Source organism: Myxocyprinus asiaticus, chromosome 38 (assembly GCF_019703515.2).
Source record: "Myxocyprinus asiaticus isolate MX2 ecotype Aquarium Trade chromosome 38, UBuf_Myxa_2, whole genome shotgun sequence".
In the NCBI taxonomy this organism is placed as follows: Eukaryota; Metazoa; Chordata; class Actinopteri; order Cypriniformes; family Catostomidae; genus Myxocyprinus; species Myxocyprinus asiaticus.
This window is the reverse complement of record NC_059381.1, coordinates 11579238-11594311: the sequence shown is the minus strand read 5'-3', so window position 1 is coordinate 11594311 and position 15074 is coordinate 11579238. Positions and strand designations below refer to the sequence as shown.

The window sequence follows — 15074 nt, the reverse complement described above, 5'->3', positions numbered from 1 at the left end:
TAAGATGGGGTCTTGCATACCTTATGAATATTAGGAATGGGCATTTCGAATAATTTTGTAGTCGAGTACTTTAACACAAAAGATAAGTTATCGATTACTTGAAATTTAGAATTTAAGTTCAACCCTTTAATCTTTGAACCTGTTTTTCTTATTTAAAATTAAAAACATCTAGATTGGGGACCTGGGTAGCTCAGTGGTAAAGACGCTGGCTACCACCCCTGGAGCTCGCGAGTTCGAATCCCAGGGTGTGCTGAGTGACTCCAGCCAGGTCTCCTAAGCAACCAAATTGGCCCGGTTGCTAGGGAGGGTAGAGTCACACAGGGTAACCTCCTCGTGATCGCCATAATGTGGTTCGCTCTCGGTGGGACGCGTATGGGCCTCCACATGCGCTATGTCTCCGCGGTAACGCGCTCAACGGTAATGCACTCAACGAGCCACATAAGATGTGCGGGTTGACGGTCTCAGACATGGAGGCAGCTGAGATTCGTCCTCCGCCACCCGGATTTAGGCGAGTCACTACGCCACCACGAGGACTTGGACATTCCAAATTGGTAGAAAAAGGGGAGAAAATCAAAAAAAAAAAAATTCACTCACTCAGAGAAACATACATTCCAAGTCTTTTAAAAAGGTACAGTCACTTAAAATAATAACAGAAATGTATTTTGGGGTGAACAACAACATGCATCCACAGCGCCAACCAATGCGTTGAATTGTAATGGCAAGATTTAGCTGAGAGAAGCAGTTTTAATTGCTGCCCATGGAAGGCAAAGGCACATAGAAACATCAAATTGCAATATTCGAGTAGTGTTTCTACTAGTAGGATATTTAAAGCTGAACGAGTACTCGATTAATCGAATACTCATGTGCATCCTTATTGACTATTGAACTGCAAATGAAAGATCAAGATGGACAACTTTCAAAAAAAGTTTCTTAACCATTGCTGACTTGGCAAGAATTGTACACCAGTTGTCAACAGATACAGCAGTGTTATATATATATATATATATATATATATATATATATATATATATATATATATATATATATATATATATGTGTGTATATATGTGTGTGTATATATATACTCTATATATATATACCACTACTTCTGTTAATGAAAAGAAAAAAAAAGTCCAGCTAGCACCTGGTTTATCTAATTTATCTTCTAAGACACAATAATGACCTGTTTGGCACTGACATACTGTAGTCTTGGTGTCATCATCGGGCAAGGAGGGCCATGATAACCCCAAAACTGACAGAAGTGCAGTCAGTTTTAAGCCACTTGCTGTTATTTATTTAATTTAACCAAACTGATTCTCTTTAGTCACAGCCTGAGAACAAGCTCAGTGTGTGACCTGTATATTGATTGGTGGATCACAAATACAGTCTTCACATTGGGATTTCTCCCACTTTTGTGTATGTGATGGACCAAATTAAAACATTTTAGAAAGAGATGAAAGTTTAGGCATTTGCATCAGTCTTCACCCCAACCCCCACCCTTCTATTGCAATCAATTTTCCTCTCTCTTCTTTTTTGCTTGGTCTTTCTGAGTTTAGTACATAATAGAGTTCCAATTGCAATACAGCTCAGCTGCTGGTTTTAAGACTGTATGGATTTGGATGGGCAGTTTCTCATTTTTAACACACACAGTTACTGAGCTGTCTTACTTTGCTGGACTCACAAGCTTGGCTCCTCTCCCTGAGTGTGTTTAGTGGTGCTTGATAACACAAGCAACACTATTACTGTAGCTCATACTTAGGGTTAGGTATGTTAACAAATCCCTAACCCTAAATATATGAAACATGTCCCACACCATTTGTGCTCAAATATTGCTGCTGTTGTTAAGGAGAGGTGAGCTATTTTTTATTTATTTTTTTTAAGAAAATCAACATACTTTTTTTGCTTGGCGAATAGTAAAAATGGGCAAAAATAAAAAATTCCATACACTACATTGAACGAGGGATGCAAGCCATATCTTGGGACCTCAACATTATAGAGACTTGTTGGTGGCCTCCTTCGACTTACTCTAGCATCATGGTGACAAGTTTTTCATGGGATACACCACTCGAACTTGTTCTGTATTGCCCATTTACGTGAGTTCAATTGATTAAAGGGCCCCAAGCTGTTTTGTCCTATATGTGATATTTTCCTATCTCTCGAGAACAGAAGTGAGAGACTGGACACTCAATGCTCGCACTCCTTTTAGAGATTATCTAGCCAAATGTCACCCCAAAACTCCTGAAATGAAACTCTGTGTCACATTATGTAACTCTAGTTTGTGTCAGATATTTAGAGATGTGAGTTACTAAATTGAATACACTTGCTAATCTTTTCATCTACAACACCTACACGGCACTCTCTTTTCCTGAGCGGTGCTATGTTTTACTCAAGAATAAATTCCATGTGATAAAGAGTGGGAATAACACTATTTCAAAATTAATTGGGACACATTTATAAATATGCTTGGAAGATATTGTGTCCTGGTTCCATTAAATCTCTCCAGAGACATTCATATGACCTGTGGCCCCTAGATTACAAGGCTGACCGTGTCAAATTTTGGCACAGACTTTAATATAGTACAGAACCCACGCAAGAGCTCTGGTTTCTACGTCTTGTTCTACTACGGCTTGTGATAAAATATACGTTTTTATTTCCTTGTGGTTTGAACTGAGATCAGCAGATGTGGCTTTGTTATTGTGAGCTGCAACACTGATTGATGAAATCCCATTTCTGATGTGAATTTAAAAGCAGAAGTAGAACTCATTTAACGAGACAGACAAACACATTACAACAAAGGAGAATGGCTGATTATGTTTCTGCCCAGGCCATGTTATGCTGTAAATCAAACAGTATTTTTAATAAGCGATATTTATAGGAGGAACTATTAGGACCCCATCAAAAAAGACACAGGCACAGCTCACTGGATTTATAGCAATCTTTCCAGCCTGAGTGCACACATACATACATGCGCCACTTCCTTACACATGCAGACATACACTGATGGCAAAAACCTTTTTAAATTGGATTCGGTCTCAGAGACCGCTCAAAGCCAGTTGTGGCTCTATTGATTGGAGCAGATGCACAGATTTAGAAAGCCACTGGGGCCGTCTTCCATCTCATCTGTCTCGAAATTTTGTTTAAGTAAAGTGACCCTGATTGGATTTTGCTCATTAAAATGCCAGATCTCTTTCATGTGCAATCTCACTTAAAGGGATAGTTCACCCAGAAATGTAAATTCTGTTAGTTATTCACCCTCATGTTGTTCCGAACCCATTTTACTTTATTTCCGTGGAACACAAAGGGTGATGTTATTCAGAATGTCAGTCTCAGTCACTATTCACTTATATTGCATCTTTTATCCATACAATGAAAGCGAATGGTGACTGAGGCTTACATTCTGAAAGAAAACAAGTCGCATGGATTTTGAAACAACATGAGGGTAAGTAAATTATTTTCATTTTTGGGTGGGCTTTCCGTTCAAATCTGTGGTTCAGGTCTCATGTGTCTAATCCCTCTTCCTTTATTGTGTCTCTGCAGCCAGTGGTGTCCAACCCTCCCATGAGTGCACACACGACTCGAATACCTGGTTTGGACTACCAGTCTCTGGAAACAGTGTCAATGCATAGCGCAGATGCCCCAACTCCTATTCTGACCACCTCTTACTCCTCGTCGTCCTCTCGTGGGCCTGAACGGAACAGAGACAGGGATCGAGATCGAGATAAGAGAAAGAAGAAACATAAGAGAAGGTCTCGCTCCAGGTCACGATCCCGATCCATATCGAAATCCAAAACCAAGCACTCTTTGCCCAGTGCTTACCGCAGCTACAGGAGATCCAGGTACTGGCAGCAGCTTGAGAGTTGTTACATTCTTCAGAACTTGAACAGTTTAAACTGTTAAAAAGCACTTGTTAATTGCTAATGGCCTATGCCTGGTGCTACGTGTACTGAAATGTAATTGTTATTCCATCATTCTAGACTTCCAAAAATGTCCATTTTAGTGCCATTTTTTAAAGGAATAGTTCACCCAAAAATGAAAATTCTCTCATCATTTATTCACCCTCATGCCATCCCAGATGTGAATGACTTTCTTTGTTCTGCTGGACACAACCAAAGATTTTTAGAAGAAAATCTCAGCCCTGTAGGTCCTCAAAGTGCAAGTGAATGGTGGCCAGAACTTTGAAGGTCCAAAAAGCACATAAAGGCAGTATAAACGTAATCTACACAACTCCAGTGGTTAAATCCATGTCTTCAGAAGTGATATGATAGGTGTGGTTCAGAAACAGATCAATATTTAAGTCAATTTTTACTATTAATTCTCCTCCCTGCCCAGTAGGTGGTGTTATACACGTAGAATGTGAATTGCCAAAAACAAAAGAAGAATGTGAAAGTGAAGATTTATAGTAAAAAAAAGACTTAAATATTGATCTGTTTCTCACCCACACAAATCATATTGCTTCTGAAGACATGGATTTAACCACTGGAGTCTTATGGATTGCTTTAATGCAGCCTTTATATACTTTTTAGACCTTCAAATTTCTGGCCACCATTCACTTGCATCGTATGGACCTACAGAGCTGAGATATTCTTCTAAAAATCTGCATTTGTTTTCAGCAGAAGTCAGAAAGTCAGAAACATCTGGGATGGCATGAGGGTGAATAAATGATTGGAGAATTTTTTTTTTTGTTTGAACTATCCTTTTAGTTATGTGTAAAATGTCAATTATGATATTGTGATGCAATAAATATAATATATAAATATAAATAATATAAAATATAAAGTGGCCCTAAAAACAATTTGAACACTTTATCCACCCTTAAAAATGTATGAATCACATTGCATTATATAACAAAATATCAAAGCAAGTGGTTTCTTTTTAAAAATGTATAGCACAAACAAAGTTTTTGGAGGTTTATTAGGTTTGAAATGATAAAAAATATTCATATCTTGTTCAAAATTAAGACAAACATTATTTGGACTTTCTAGGACACCTGTGTGATTTTGAGGGGAACTGACTTCATAAATCCTTTAAAAAAAAAAAAAAAATCACCTTGTGACCAGTTCAGAGAAAAGGCCCAGCATCATTTGTTTGCAGATGCCACTTTGTTTGGTATTTTGTATATCTACTGCAATGACATTCATGCATTTTTACATGTTACTTAAAGGTATAGTTCAACCAAAAATGAAAATTGTCATTTTCTCACTCTTGAGTTCTTTCTAACCTCTATGACTTTTTTTTTTCTTCCATGGAACAAAAAAGATGTTTGGAAGAATGTTTGTCTCAGTCACCATTCATTGTATGGAAAAAAAAAAAAAATGCAATATAAGTGAATGATGACTGAGGCTAACATCTCCTTTTGTGTTCAGTAAAAGAAAGAAAGTCATACAGGATTGGGACAACATAAAGGTAAGTAGATCATTACCGAATTACCGAAAGTATTCAAATACATTTTGGGGCCACATTATATATTGTAGTGTATCGTATTGTGAGGTAGTTTGTGGTTGATACTCAGCCCTCATGACCTTGTCAGAGTTGTAGATCCAAGGAACTTGTGGCATGGATACAATCCCCCGACCAACCTCTCAACTCTCGTTCACCCTGTAGCCGCTCTCATTTTTAATTCCAGCTCTTTATTGGAAATCAAGTCCGATTTGTCATTATCCTCAGCTAAAGTTGCAGTAATTACAGTTCGCTCATCATGCTAACCTGACACGCTGTAATATAATTTCTGGAGATTAAATCATTTCTGCCCCAGGATTTAAATAATTTATGGAGTGTAAAAGGCTTGATTAAATAGATTAAAAATCTCTCATTCTTACTCTGTCGCTTACTCTTTCACATATGGCTTGGTTACATTTTATGCAAGCTTGCCAAAAAATTGTGACTGTAAGTCAGATAAACTTGCTTAAAGTGAAATATTGGAAGAGTAATCCAGCTTTCTGTAATGGCAGAAAAGGAGTGTCTGAGAATCCAGCCCTTTTCCTCTATATTTTTTCGAAGAATAAATCTTGTGTCTGTGCAAGAGAGAGAAATTGAAATGAGTTTGTGTAGGAAAGCGCTTCTTAGACTACTAATCTAGTTTTGCTGAGCCCCTGTGGTGCTCTGTAGATATCGCCTTGGCTTTAGCCATGTTCTCCAGCTAAGAGCTCTATGAGAAATCTTCCTATCCCTGCTGGTTTTTCTTATTCTTATTTGAACTGCAGTTCATACTCTTACTCTATAGCCTCTGCACTGATGTGCTGACTGCAGCGTCTGCATTAACACGGCAATCCCACCTTTGTGACCCCAGCTGGTCCTAATCCAGATCATCTCACCTCTGGACAGGCTTAATTTCTCAACGAGCCCAGCCCAACATGCCCTGGCTATGTTGCCATAGTCTCACCCTCAGACCACCCAGTGTCCATTCACAAAACATCTCATGTTTATACAGTGCAACAGTGGCCATCCACTTTTTCTGATACTCATCTGCATCAGTCGGTCTTTAGCCAGTCTGGCTCTCAGGGCTGGACACGTGATCTTGTTTGTTTAACCTTTTTGCCTGTTGGCTGATAGAACCCTGTTCAAGTGTGTCTAAGTGTTGCCACTTCAGCTAAGATGGGAAATGACTGCTGAAACTGTTCAGTTGGCACCTTTTGCACTGTTACCCTGTAATTTGAGTTCAAGTTAGCAGATTGTAAATTTAAGAGCAATTTAATGAACTGTTGAGTCTTGTGGACTGGATAACATCGAGGCAAGGAACGAAAGTGGATAAGTCAAGTTTTCAAATGCCAGGAAATTCTTTTTTTTTTTTTTTTTTTTTTTTTGTGTACGCTTATTTTTTAAGAGAGTGGTCTCTCTAGATCAGGGGTCTCTTTTGAGGTCAAGGGCTGGATTGGATGAAATGGCCCTTCATGTAAGCCAAATAACCTTTGCTGCTTATGCTGCTGTAATAATAACAAAAAGGGACCGTGTTGAATTGACTGAGATGGGGGGTTATTCCAGGTTCAATACAAAGTAAGCTCAATTGACTGCAAGGCACAGGTGACTGTGGCCCGTTTCAAAAGTATAGCCATAAGATGTAAACATATGATAAAATCACTTACTGATATTTTCTGTGTAATGTTACATGCAATATTACGACATTGTCATCATGATGACGTTATGCCGGTAAATCCTGTAATCCCAGTAAGCCATTTTATCACATGAAAATAATGTAGTCACACTAAAATGATACTTACATGGATAATGTTTACGTTTATGTCAATAATAATACCATGTCATCAACAACAAAAAGAGAGAGAAAAAAAACCCTTGACTGGACAACTTCACATACATTAAACAATAAATAACATTAAAAAAGCATTTGAAATTGAATCGGCCTAATAAAATTGTACACTGAGGAGTCTCATTTTTATTATAGCATACATTAATAACAGGCCAATATCTCAATATTACAAGGCTGGGAAGTCATTATAATGTACCTGCTTTCAGCCATCAAACATGGCCAGTCTTGTGTCTCTAATTTTTGTGTTGCCAGTATGTAAGCTATTCAGCCATTTTTATTTACTTCATCCTGACACCTGACATCTCGTGTCTCCAACCAGCACGTCAACACCAGGGACCAGTCGCAAATTTATCCTTAATGAGAATATCTGTCCAGTGTAGTGGAAAAATACACGAACAAGGAAATTCACACTGGAAGCAATTATAATAACTGGATGCAAATGTATTGTAGTGGGGGGGTGAAAACACTTTTATTTCTTCAAATAATATCTTTGACACCACTGCACTAGATTATTAATGGTTAGGGATGTCTGTTTTTCTTTCTTTCTCTCTTTATAAATATATTTATTTTTCATTCTCGCCGCCTGTTCCTGACCCTGCACTTTTCATTATTTTCTTCCTGCGAGAACGGTCACATTTTAAAATGTATGCGCTTATGAAAGATTTATTTTAATTCACATTATTCTTCTGTGTGGGCATATACACACATGATTACATGTCAGCCTACGCACATCTGTTATTAACACTTCATTTTGTTACAAGAATGTCTTCGTCAACATTAAATAGCATTTTCTAAGTTTCAGTGAGGTTCGTTTCATACTGTTATTGAACTAAAAGTATAATGTTCAAAAGCTTAGCCACCCATTAGATATGGCTAAAAGGAGCAAGAAAGAGATTCTGCTAAAACAGGAGTCATGCTCCCAATGATGTGGTCATGCCCTGCAATTAATTAAACACAGATAGGAAAGCAGAGAGACTCCTGTCCTCTGCAGTGTCCCCAATTCTTGTAAAAATTGCATTTGTTTTCTGTGCAACAAAAGTTCAGGAGTGTCAAAGTGCTTGTCAGTCGGGTTGAGGAAAGGTTCTTCAGAGGATTGGACTATTTCTTGGTCAGACGAAGATATATGTTTGATATTTGAGTACTTTATCTTAAAGGGACAGTTCACCCAAAAATAAAAATATACTTGAATAGCTTAAAACGCATCTTAATACCAGATGTAAACAGGGCCTTGATGGCAGCTATAAGCCCAACTGGAATATTTACTTCTTGACTTGAAATCACTTACTCTTTTCTCTTTTTTTCTCTTTCTCCTCTCTCAGGTCCCAGTCTCATTCTCCCAGCCGACGGGATCGGCGAGCTCGCTCTTCAGATAGGAAGCGGGATGAGAGGGAGAAAGAAAGCTATGGCTCAAGTGCCTACCGCCTTGGCAGCAACCCAGGACTGGGCAGGAAGCGCTCTAGATCAAGGTGGGCAACAATAGAGCTCAGCTGGTAGGCAGGCATCCCACCACTTCATTAACTTCCTGCACTATTATACAATAAATATTCATCACAGTACTCTTCCTAATGAAAACACAGTATCGGTGGAGATTCTTTAGTTACAGGCAACTCCATTAGCATTTATTCAAAGCACTTAAGATGTCTGTACACCCAGTGATTAACTGTGGCAGCTGCTACTCAGTTTTAGCATTGATAGCATTAGATGGATGTACAGTGGCCCCAAAAAGTATTTGTACACTTAAACCACACTTAAAAATACTTAAAGGAATGTTCTGGGTTCAGTACAAGTTAAGCTCAATCGACAGCATTAGTTTTCTTTAAAAAAAAGCAAAAATCTGGGTTTCAGTGACGCACTTACAATGAAAGTGAATGTGGCCAGTTTTTTTGAAGGTTTAAACACAGAAATGTGAAGCTTATAATTTTATAAAAGCACTTACAGTAATTCTTCTGTTAATACTTGTATTGTTTGAGCTGTAAATTGTCATTTTTACTGTCATTTTAGAGTTTGTTGACATTATCATCATGGTATCAAAGTTGTAAATTTGGCTATTACTTTACACAGAAAAGGTTAGTAAGTGATTTTATCACACTAAAATCATTTTTACATGCAAACATTTCACAAAAAGATAAGGTTTCAAATGATTAAACAGTGAGCATCGTGACCAGCCTGACATAGCAACATTTGCTCAGTCTGTGGTGTGAGTTTGGGGCAGGACTGTCTGTTTCCACTGACCAACAGATGTTGGAAACATTTTTCAGAAAACCTGTTTAAAAAAAAAAAAAAAAATCATATTCCCAATTCAAAAAATTACACACTTCACCTTTAACCCCGTTCGACCCCATGTACACATGCGTTGATGTTGCATTTTGGCTTTGCTATTATTTAATTTAAATTAAACTGACTGATATTAGTTCATGAGACCCTGAGCTGTCAGTAAAGGGTTAAACTTTTGACGTATGGAGTCATGTGACAAAACAACATGGCACCAATCACAGTCTTTGGGAGAAACGCCAACAAAACTACATCTGGTAAGAAACCTTATTAAGTTTTTACATTGAAACCTGTTTGAGTCAAAAGATTAGAGTCTCTAGTTTCATCGATTTGCCATTTTTAAAATTTGATAGATCTATCGTGAAACGCCACGCTGCTAAACACAGTGTACAGTATAGTATACAATAGCACAAGGTTTAAGTGAGAAATTCTATATTTACTGTGCATTTTCCCATTGAGGAAAAATTACTTTCAGAGTCTTTACAGTTGAAGTCAGAAGTTTACATACATCTTAGCCAAATGCATTTCGTTTTTCACAAGTCCTGACATTTAATCGTAGAAAACATTGCCTGTCTTAGGTCAGTTAGGATCACTACTTTATTTTAAGAATGTGAAATGTCAGGATAATAGTAGAGAGAGTGATTTATTTCAGCTTTTATTTCTTTCATCACATTCCCAGTGGGTAAAAAGTTTACATACACTTTGTTATTATTTGGAAGCATTGCCTTTAAATTTTAACTTGGGTCAAATGTTTCGGGTAGCCTTCCACAAGCTTCTCACAATAAGTTGCTGGAATTTCTCCAGACAGACCTGGTGTAGCTGAGTCAGGTTTGTAGGCCTCCTTGCTCGTACACGCTTTTTCAGTTCTGCTCACAAATTTTCTATCGGACTGAGGTCAGGGCTTTGTGATGGCCACTCCAGTACCTTGACTTTGTTGTCCTTAAGCCATTTTGTCACAACTTTGGAGTTATGCTTGGGGTCATTGTCCATTTGGAAGACCCATTTGCGACCGAGCTTTAACTTCATGGCTGATGTCTTGAGATGTTGCTTCAATATATCCACATAATTTTCCTTTCTCATGATGCCATCTATTTTGTGAAGTGCACCAGTCCCTCCTGCAGCAAAGCACACCCACAACATGATGCTGCCACCCCCATGCTTCACATTGGGATAGTGTTCTTCAGCTTGCAAACCTCACCCTTTTTTCTCTAAACATGATGGTCATTACGGCCAAAAAGTTCTTTTTTTTCTTCATCAGACCAGAGGAAATTTCTTTGAGAAAAGATCTTTATCCCCATGTGCACTTGCAAACTGTAGTTTGGCTTTTTTTTATGGCAGTTTTGGAGCATTGGCTTCTTCCTTGCTGAGCAGCCTTTCATGTTATGTCGATATAGGACTCACTTTATAGTGGATATAGATACTTGTCTACCTGTTTCCTCCAGCATCTTCACAAGGTCCTTTGCTGTTGTTCTGGGATTGATTTTCACTTTTCGCACCAAACTACGTTCATGTCTAGGAGACAGAATGCGTCTCCTTCCCGAGCGGTATGATGGCTGCGTGGTCCCATGGTGTTTATACTTGCGTACTATTGTTTGTACAGATGAATGTGGTACCTTAAGGTATTTGGAAATTGCTCCCAAGGATGAACCAGACTTGTGGAGGTCCATAATTGTTTTTTCTGAAGTCTTGGCTGATTTCTTTTGATTTTCCCATGATGTCATGAAAAAAGGCACTGCGTTTGAAGGCAGGCCTTAAAATACATCCTCAGGTACACCTCCAGTTGACGCCAATTAGTCTATCAGAAGCTATTTGCCAATTGGCTAAAGAATTGACATCATTTTCTGGAATTTTCCAAGCTGTTTAAAGGCACAGTTAACTTGGTGAATGTAAACTTCTGACCCACTAGAATTGTGATATATTCAAACAAAAGGGAAGCAATCTGTCTGTAAACAATTGTTGGAAAGATTTGTCATGTCATGCACAAAGTAGATGTCCTAAATGACTTGCCAAAACTATAGTTCGCTAATATGAAATCTGTGGAGTAGTTAAAAAAATGAGTTTTAATGACTTCAACCTAAATGTATATAAACTTCTGGCTTCAAATGTATATGGAGTTAGGATGAAAATAAGGTGCATTTCGAACTGTTCTGAGACCAGTGCAGACAGACAGCACACTGAGGGTTAAGTCATTCACTAAATGGGGAGCAAGGGAGCATCCTATAGCTTTCCTATGAAGCCATGCATTCAGTCCAAACTTCCTATCAAAAGTTCAGGCTGCAGATGATGTTTGGACCACTCAACATGTTTGGCAGACATGGGACAATGGTAATCAGTATTGATAATTTATAATGTATAATTTTATTTTAACATGGTTGGCAGCGATTGGACGATGCTGGCCATTACTGGTATCAGAATTAATTATGCTTATTTCTGATTGGTTAAATGGTTCAGTACTGACTATCACTTGTTTGTTTGACAGTGCAAAGAGAGAACATTGAGATTTTGCTGAAGTAGAAAAAAAACATTGTAACATAAGTCAAATGAAGTCTTATAATTGTTTTATTTGTGCTTTTCCCAATACACATTGTTCCAAAACAGATTTGCAGATATCAGCTGTAATGTCTGTAATGTCTCAAAAACATGAATATCAAACACTCCTGGAAACATAAAGAATTTGATTTAAAATAATCTGACTTTCTATAGATTGGTATTTAAAATTTCACAATTTAGTCCCGTTGTCCACATACTGTATGTTGACACATTTTTGGAAAAACTGTTTGCTCTAGACAATTATTTTATTTTAATTTAATGTAAATTTTTTTCCATGTTCATTAGGTACTACTGGTTAAAAAAAAAAAGGAAAGGGAAATGGAAAATCCACACAGCAGTCACACTCAGGTCTCAGGTGTTAAGTGTCCAAATACTTCATGGGGCTACTGCACTTTATCACACTCATGTCATGACTAGGTATTTTTACTTATCCAAATTGGAACTACCCTCCTACCCAACTACTGAAGTGAGTTTAAGAAAGAATGGCATCAAGAGAACATGTGTTTTTGTATTAACTGCAGCTGTGATAAAGCCTCATTGTAAACCCACTAGCCGTATATCGTCATGATGAGCAGTTTATCAGCATATGCCGTGCCATTCACAGTGGTGAAAAAATGCTTTCATTGTGTTTCCCCACAGCATGCACCAGCACAGTCTGTTCAGTCACTGTAATTCCTCTATTGAAGAGGCCAGTTGTCAGTCAATTACATGACACTGCTATCATGACCGTTCTCCCTCTCACTTATTTCCTCTACATTACCATTATTCTCATATGCTAAGCTGCTAAAGCAACACAGTGAAAGATGGTCTTGGTGACTCAGATCTCGCCCAGCTTTTATGTCACTGGCCTCTGGTTGTACACACTCTCTACAGCACCATTACAGCTTAGCCGATCTGTTTGTTTATTTTCTGCTGCTGTGGATGTTACCAAAAGTGATGACAAGCTTTTTACACCTTTCCTTCAAAGGAAAAAAAAATGGCTCAACATCTTTCATTACACCATCAACCCTTTTTGCTTAGATCTGAGGGATGAATTGAGGGTGACAGATAGAGCATTAGATCACTAGCAGTGTTTAAGTGTAGCTGAGAACTACACTGTAGATGTTTGGTTTAGTAGGATGAAGGGAGAAACATTACAGATGCAGAACCTTGCTTCCATTCAAGTGAAGGATGATCCCACTGTGTGTCTGCCCTGGATTCACCAGCAGCTGTTGTCATGGAAATACTACTTTGTTTAATAGGGATAGGCACAAGTATCTGAGTTCTCAGAAATTTCAGATATGATCGTGAAACTCAATATTTTGTCATTGTTTCATAACACAATATTTGCTTCAAACTTTTGAACTTCAAACCATTTCACACTGTTTGAAATCCATTAACAACTATACATAATCTTAGGCTGTATGTACATGGATAATTTATACACTCACCGACCACTTTATTAGGTACACCTACTTATTCATGCGATTATCTAATCAGCCAATTGTGTGACAGCAGTGCAATGCATAAAATCATTCAGGTACAGGTCAGGACTTTCAGTTAATGTTCACATCAACCATCAGAATGGGGGGAAAATGTGATCTTCTGATTTTGATCTTGGCATGATTTTTGGTGCTAGACGGTTTGGTGTGAGTATTTCTGTAACTGCGGTACACAATAATCTCTAGAGGTAAAAATTAAAATTAAAATTATCTAGCTTTCAAACATATTTTGTCATCTCGTGACATTGCCACAGGTAATTACAGGTCACTGTGCCCATTAACTGTTGGATGCTCCTTTTTGAAAAAAAATTATTTCTTCCACTAAAGGCCATGCCCAAGGTATTCAAATAAAATATTCATAAAGGACAGCCTTGGAGATAAAGGCTGCATGTGCTCTTTCTCTCTCTTGAGAGAGTGTGTTCATGAAAGTGACTGTTTATTTATGTATGTTTGTGGCCTATTTGATTCCCCTCGCTGATGCACTGCCTGGTGTACCAGGGATCTTGGCAAAGTGATGTGTGTAAATTTGTGAGTGTCCAATTATTCTACAGTGTTACTGCATGTCACACAGTCACTCTCACTTAGATTATACTTTCCCCAGAGCCGCAAATCTCCACTTAAGGAAAGGAGGATAGAGAGGGTCTGTTTTAATTGCTTGTGTCTCTGTACTCCTGTGATTTTTATCCTTTAATGGATCTGTTATAGTCTTTCTTCTATGAAGTCCTAGTGTATGAATCTAAATAGTTCACCCAAAAATGAAAATTGTTATCATTTGGAACTTAAATGTGAGTGAGAAATTTTAGGGAGTCTCAGGGCTGCTCTTTTTTCTGTTTAATGAAAGAATATTGTGATCAGAGGCTGTCAATCTCCAAAAAGGGGGAAAAGCACCATAAAAGTAGTCCATACAACTCATCTGCTATATTGCAAGTCTTCTGAAGTCAAGCAATAGTCCAACCCCAAATGACTTTCCTCCTTCCAGTCACCATTCACATTCATTGCATCTTTTTTTCCATACAGTGAAAGTGAATGAATTTTCATTTCTCTGTGAACTGTTCCTTTAAAAGCTCTCTCTCTTTCAGATCGCCTCATGAAAAGAAGAAGAGGAAGAGTTCAAAGTCATCCCACCGTATGAAGGGTTCCTCTTGTTCCCCTTCAGCATCCCCTGACAGAGGCGGAGCAATGACCAGAGTCTCTGTAAGCCCCTCCCCTGCTACAAGCCCCACCTCCAGCCTGGGGAGATCCAGGTAAAGGGACGCCTCACTCTGATCCCATTAGTGAAAAGTCAGTCAGTCAAGACTGCTGTCCACCCATTGAAGTTCAGACTGCATCAGTCAGAATAATAGATTTCACAACTTCAGGCAATTTTTTTGCCACTTTGTTACAATATTAATTTAAGCTTTGCCATGAGCTTTGTGGGCCCATGCGTGTGAGACACAAAGATGGCCCTTTCTGTGGCTTTTACATTTTGAAGCTAGAATTATTTTTATATGATTTGACAATTTCAGTTATTT

The 15074-nt window shown here is 38.2% G+C and overlaps 1 protein-coding gene across 3 annotated transcripts in view; it reads left to right on the top strand.

Moving 5' to 3' along the window:
- Positions 1 to 15074, top strand: part of sfswap (splicing factor SWAP) — a 130664-nt gene that overhangs the window by 109805 nt on the left and 5785 nt on the right. For all 3 annotated transcript variants that reach the window (XM_051677249.1, XM_051677251.1, XM_051677250.1), the window contains exons 14-16: positions 3538 to 3836; positions 8581 to 8727; positions 14643 to 14807. In XM_051677249.1, coding sequence (XP_051533209.1) covers positions 3538 to 3836; positions 8581 to 8727; positions 14643 to 14807 — 611 coding nt within the window. The remainder of the gene's footprint in view (positions 1 to 3537; positions 3837 to 8580; positions 8728 to 14642; positions 14808 to 15074) is intronic.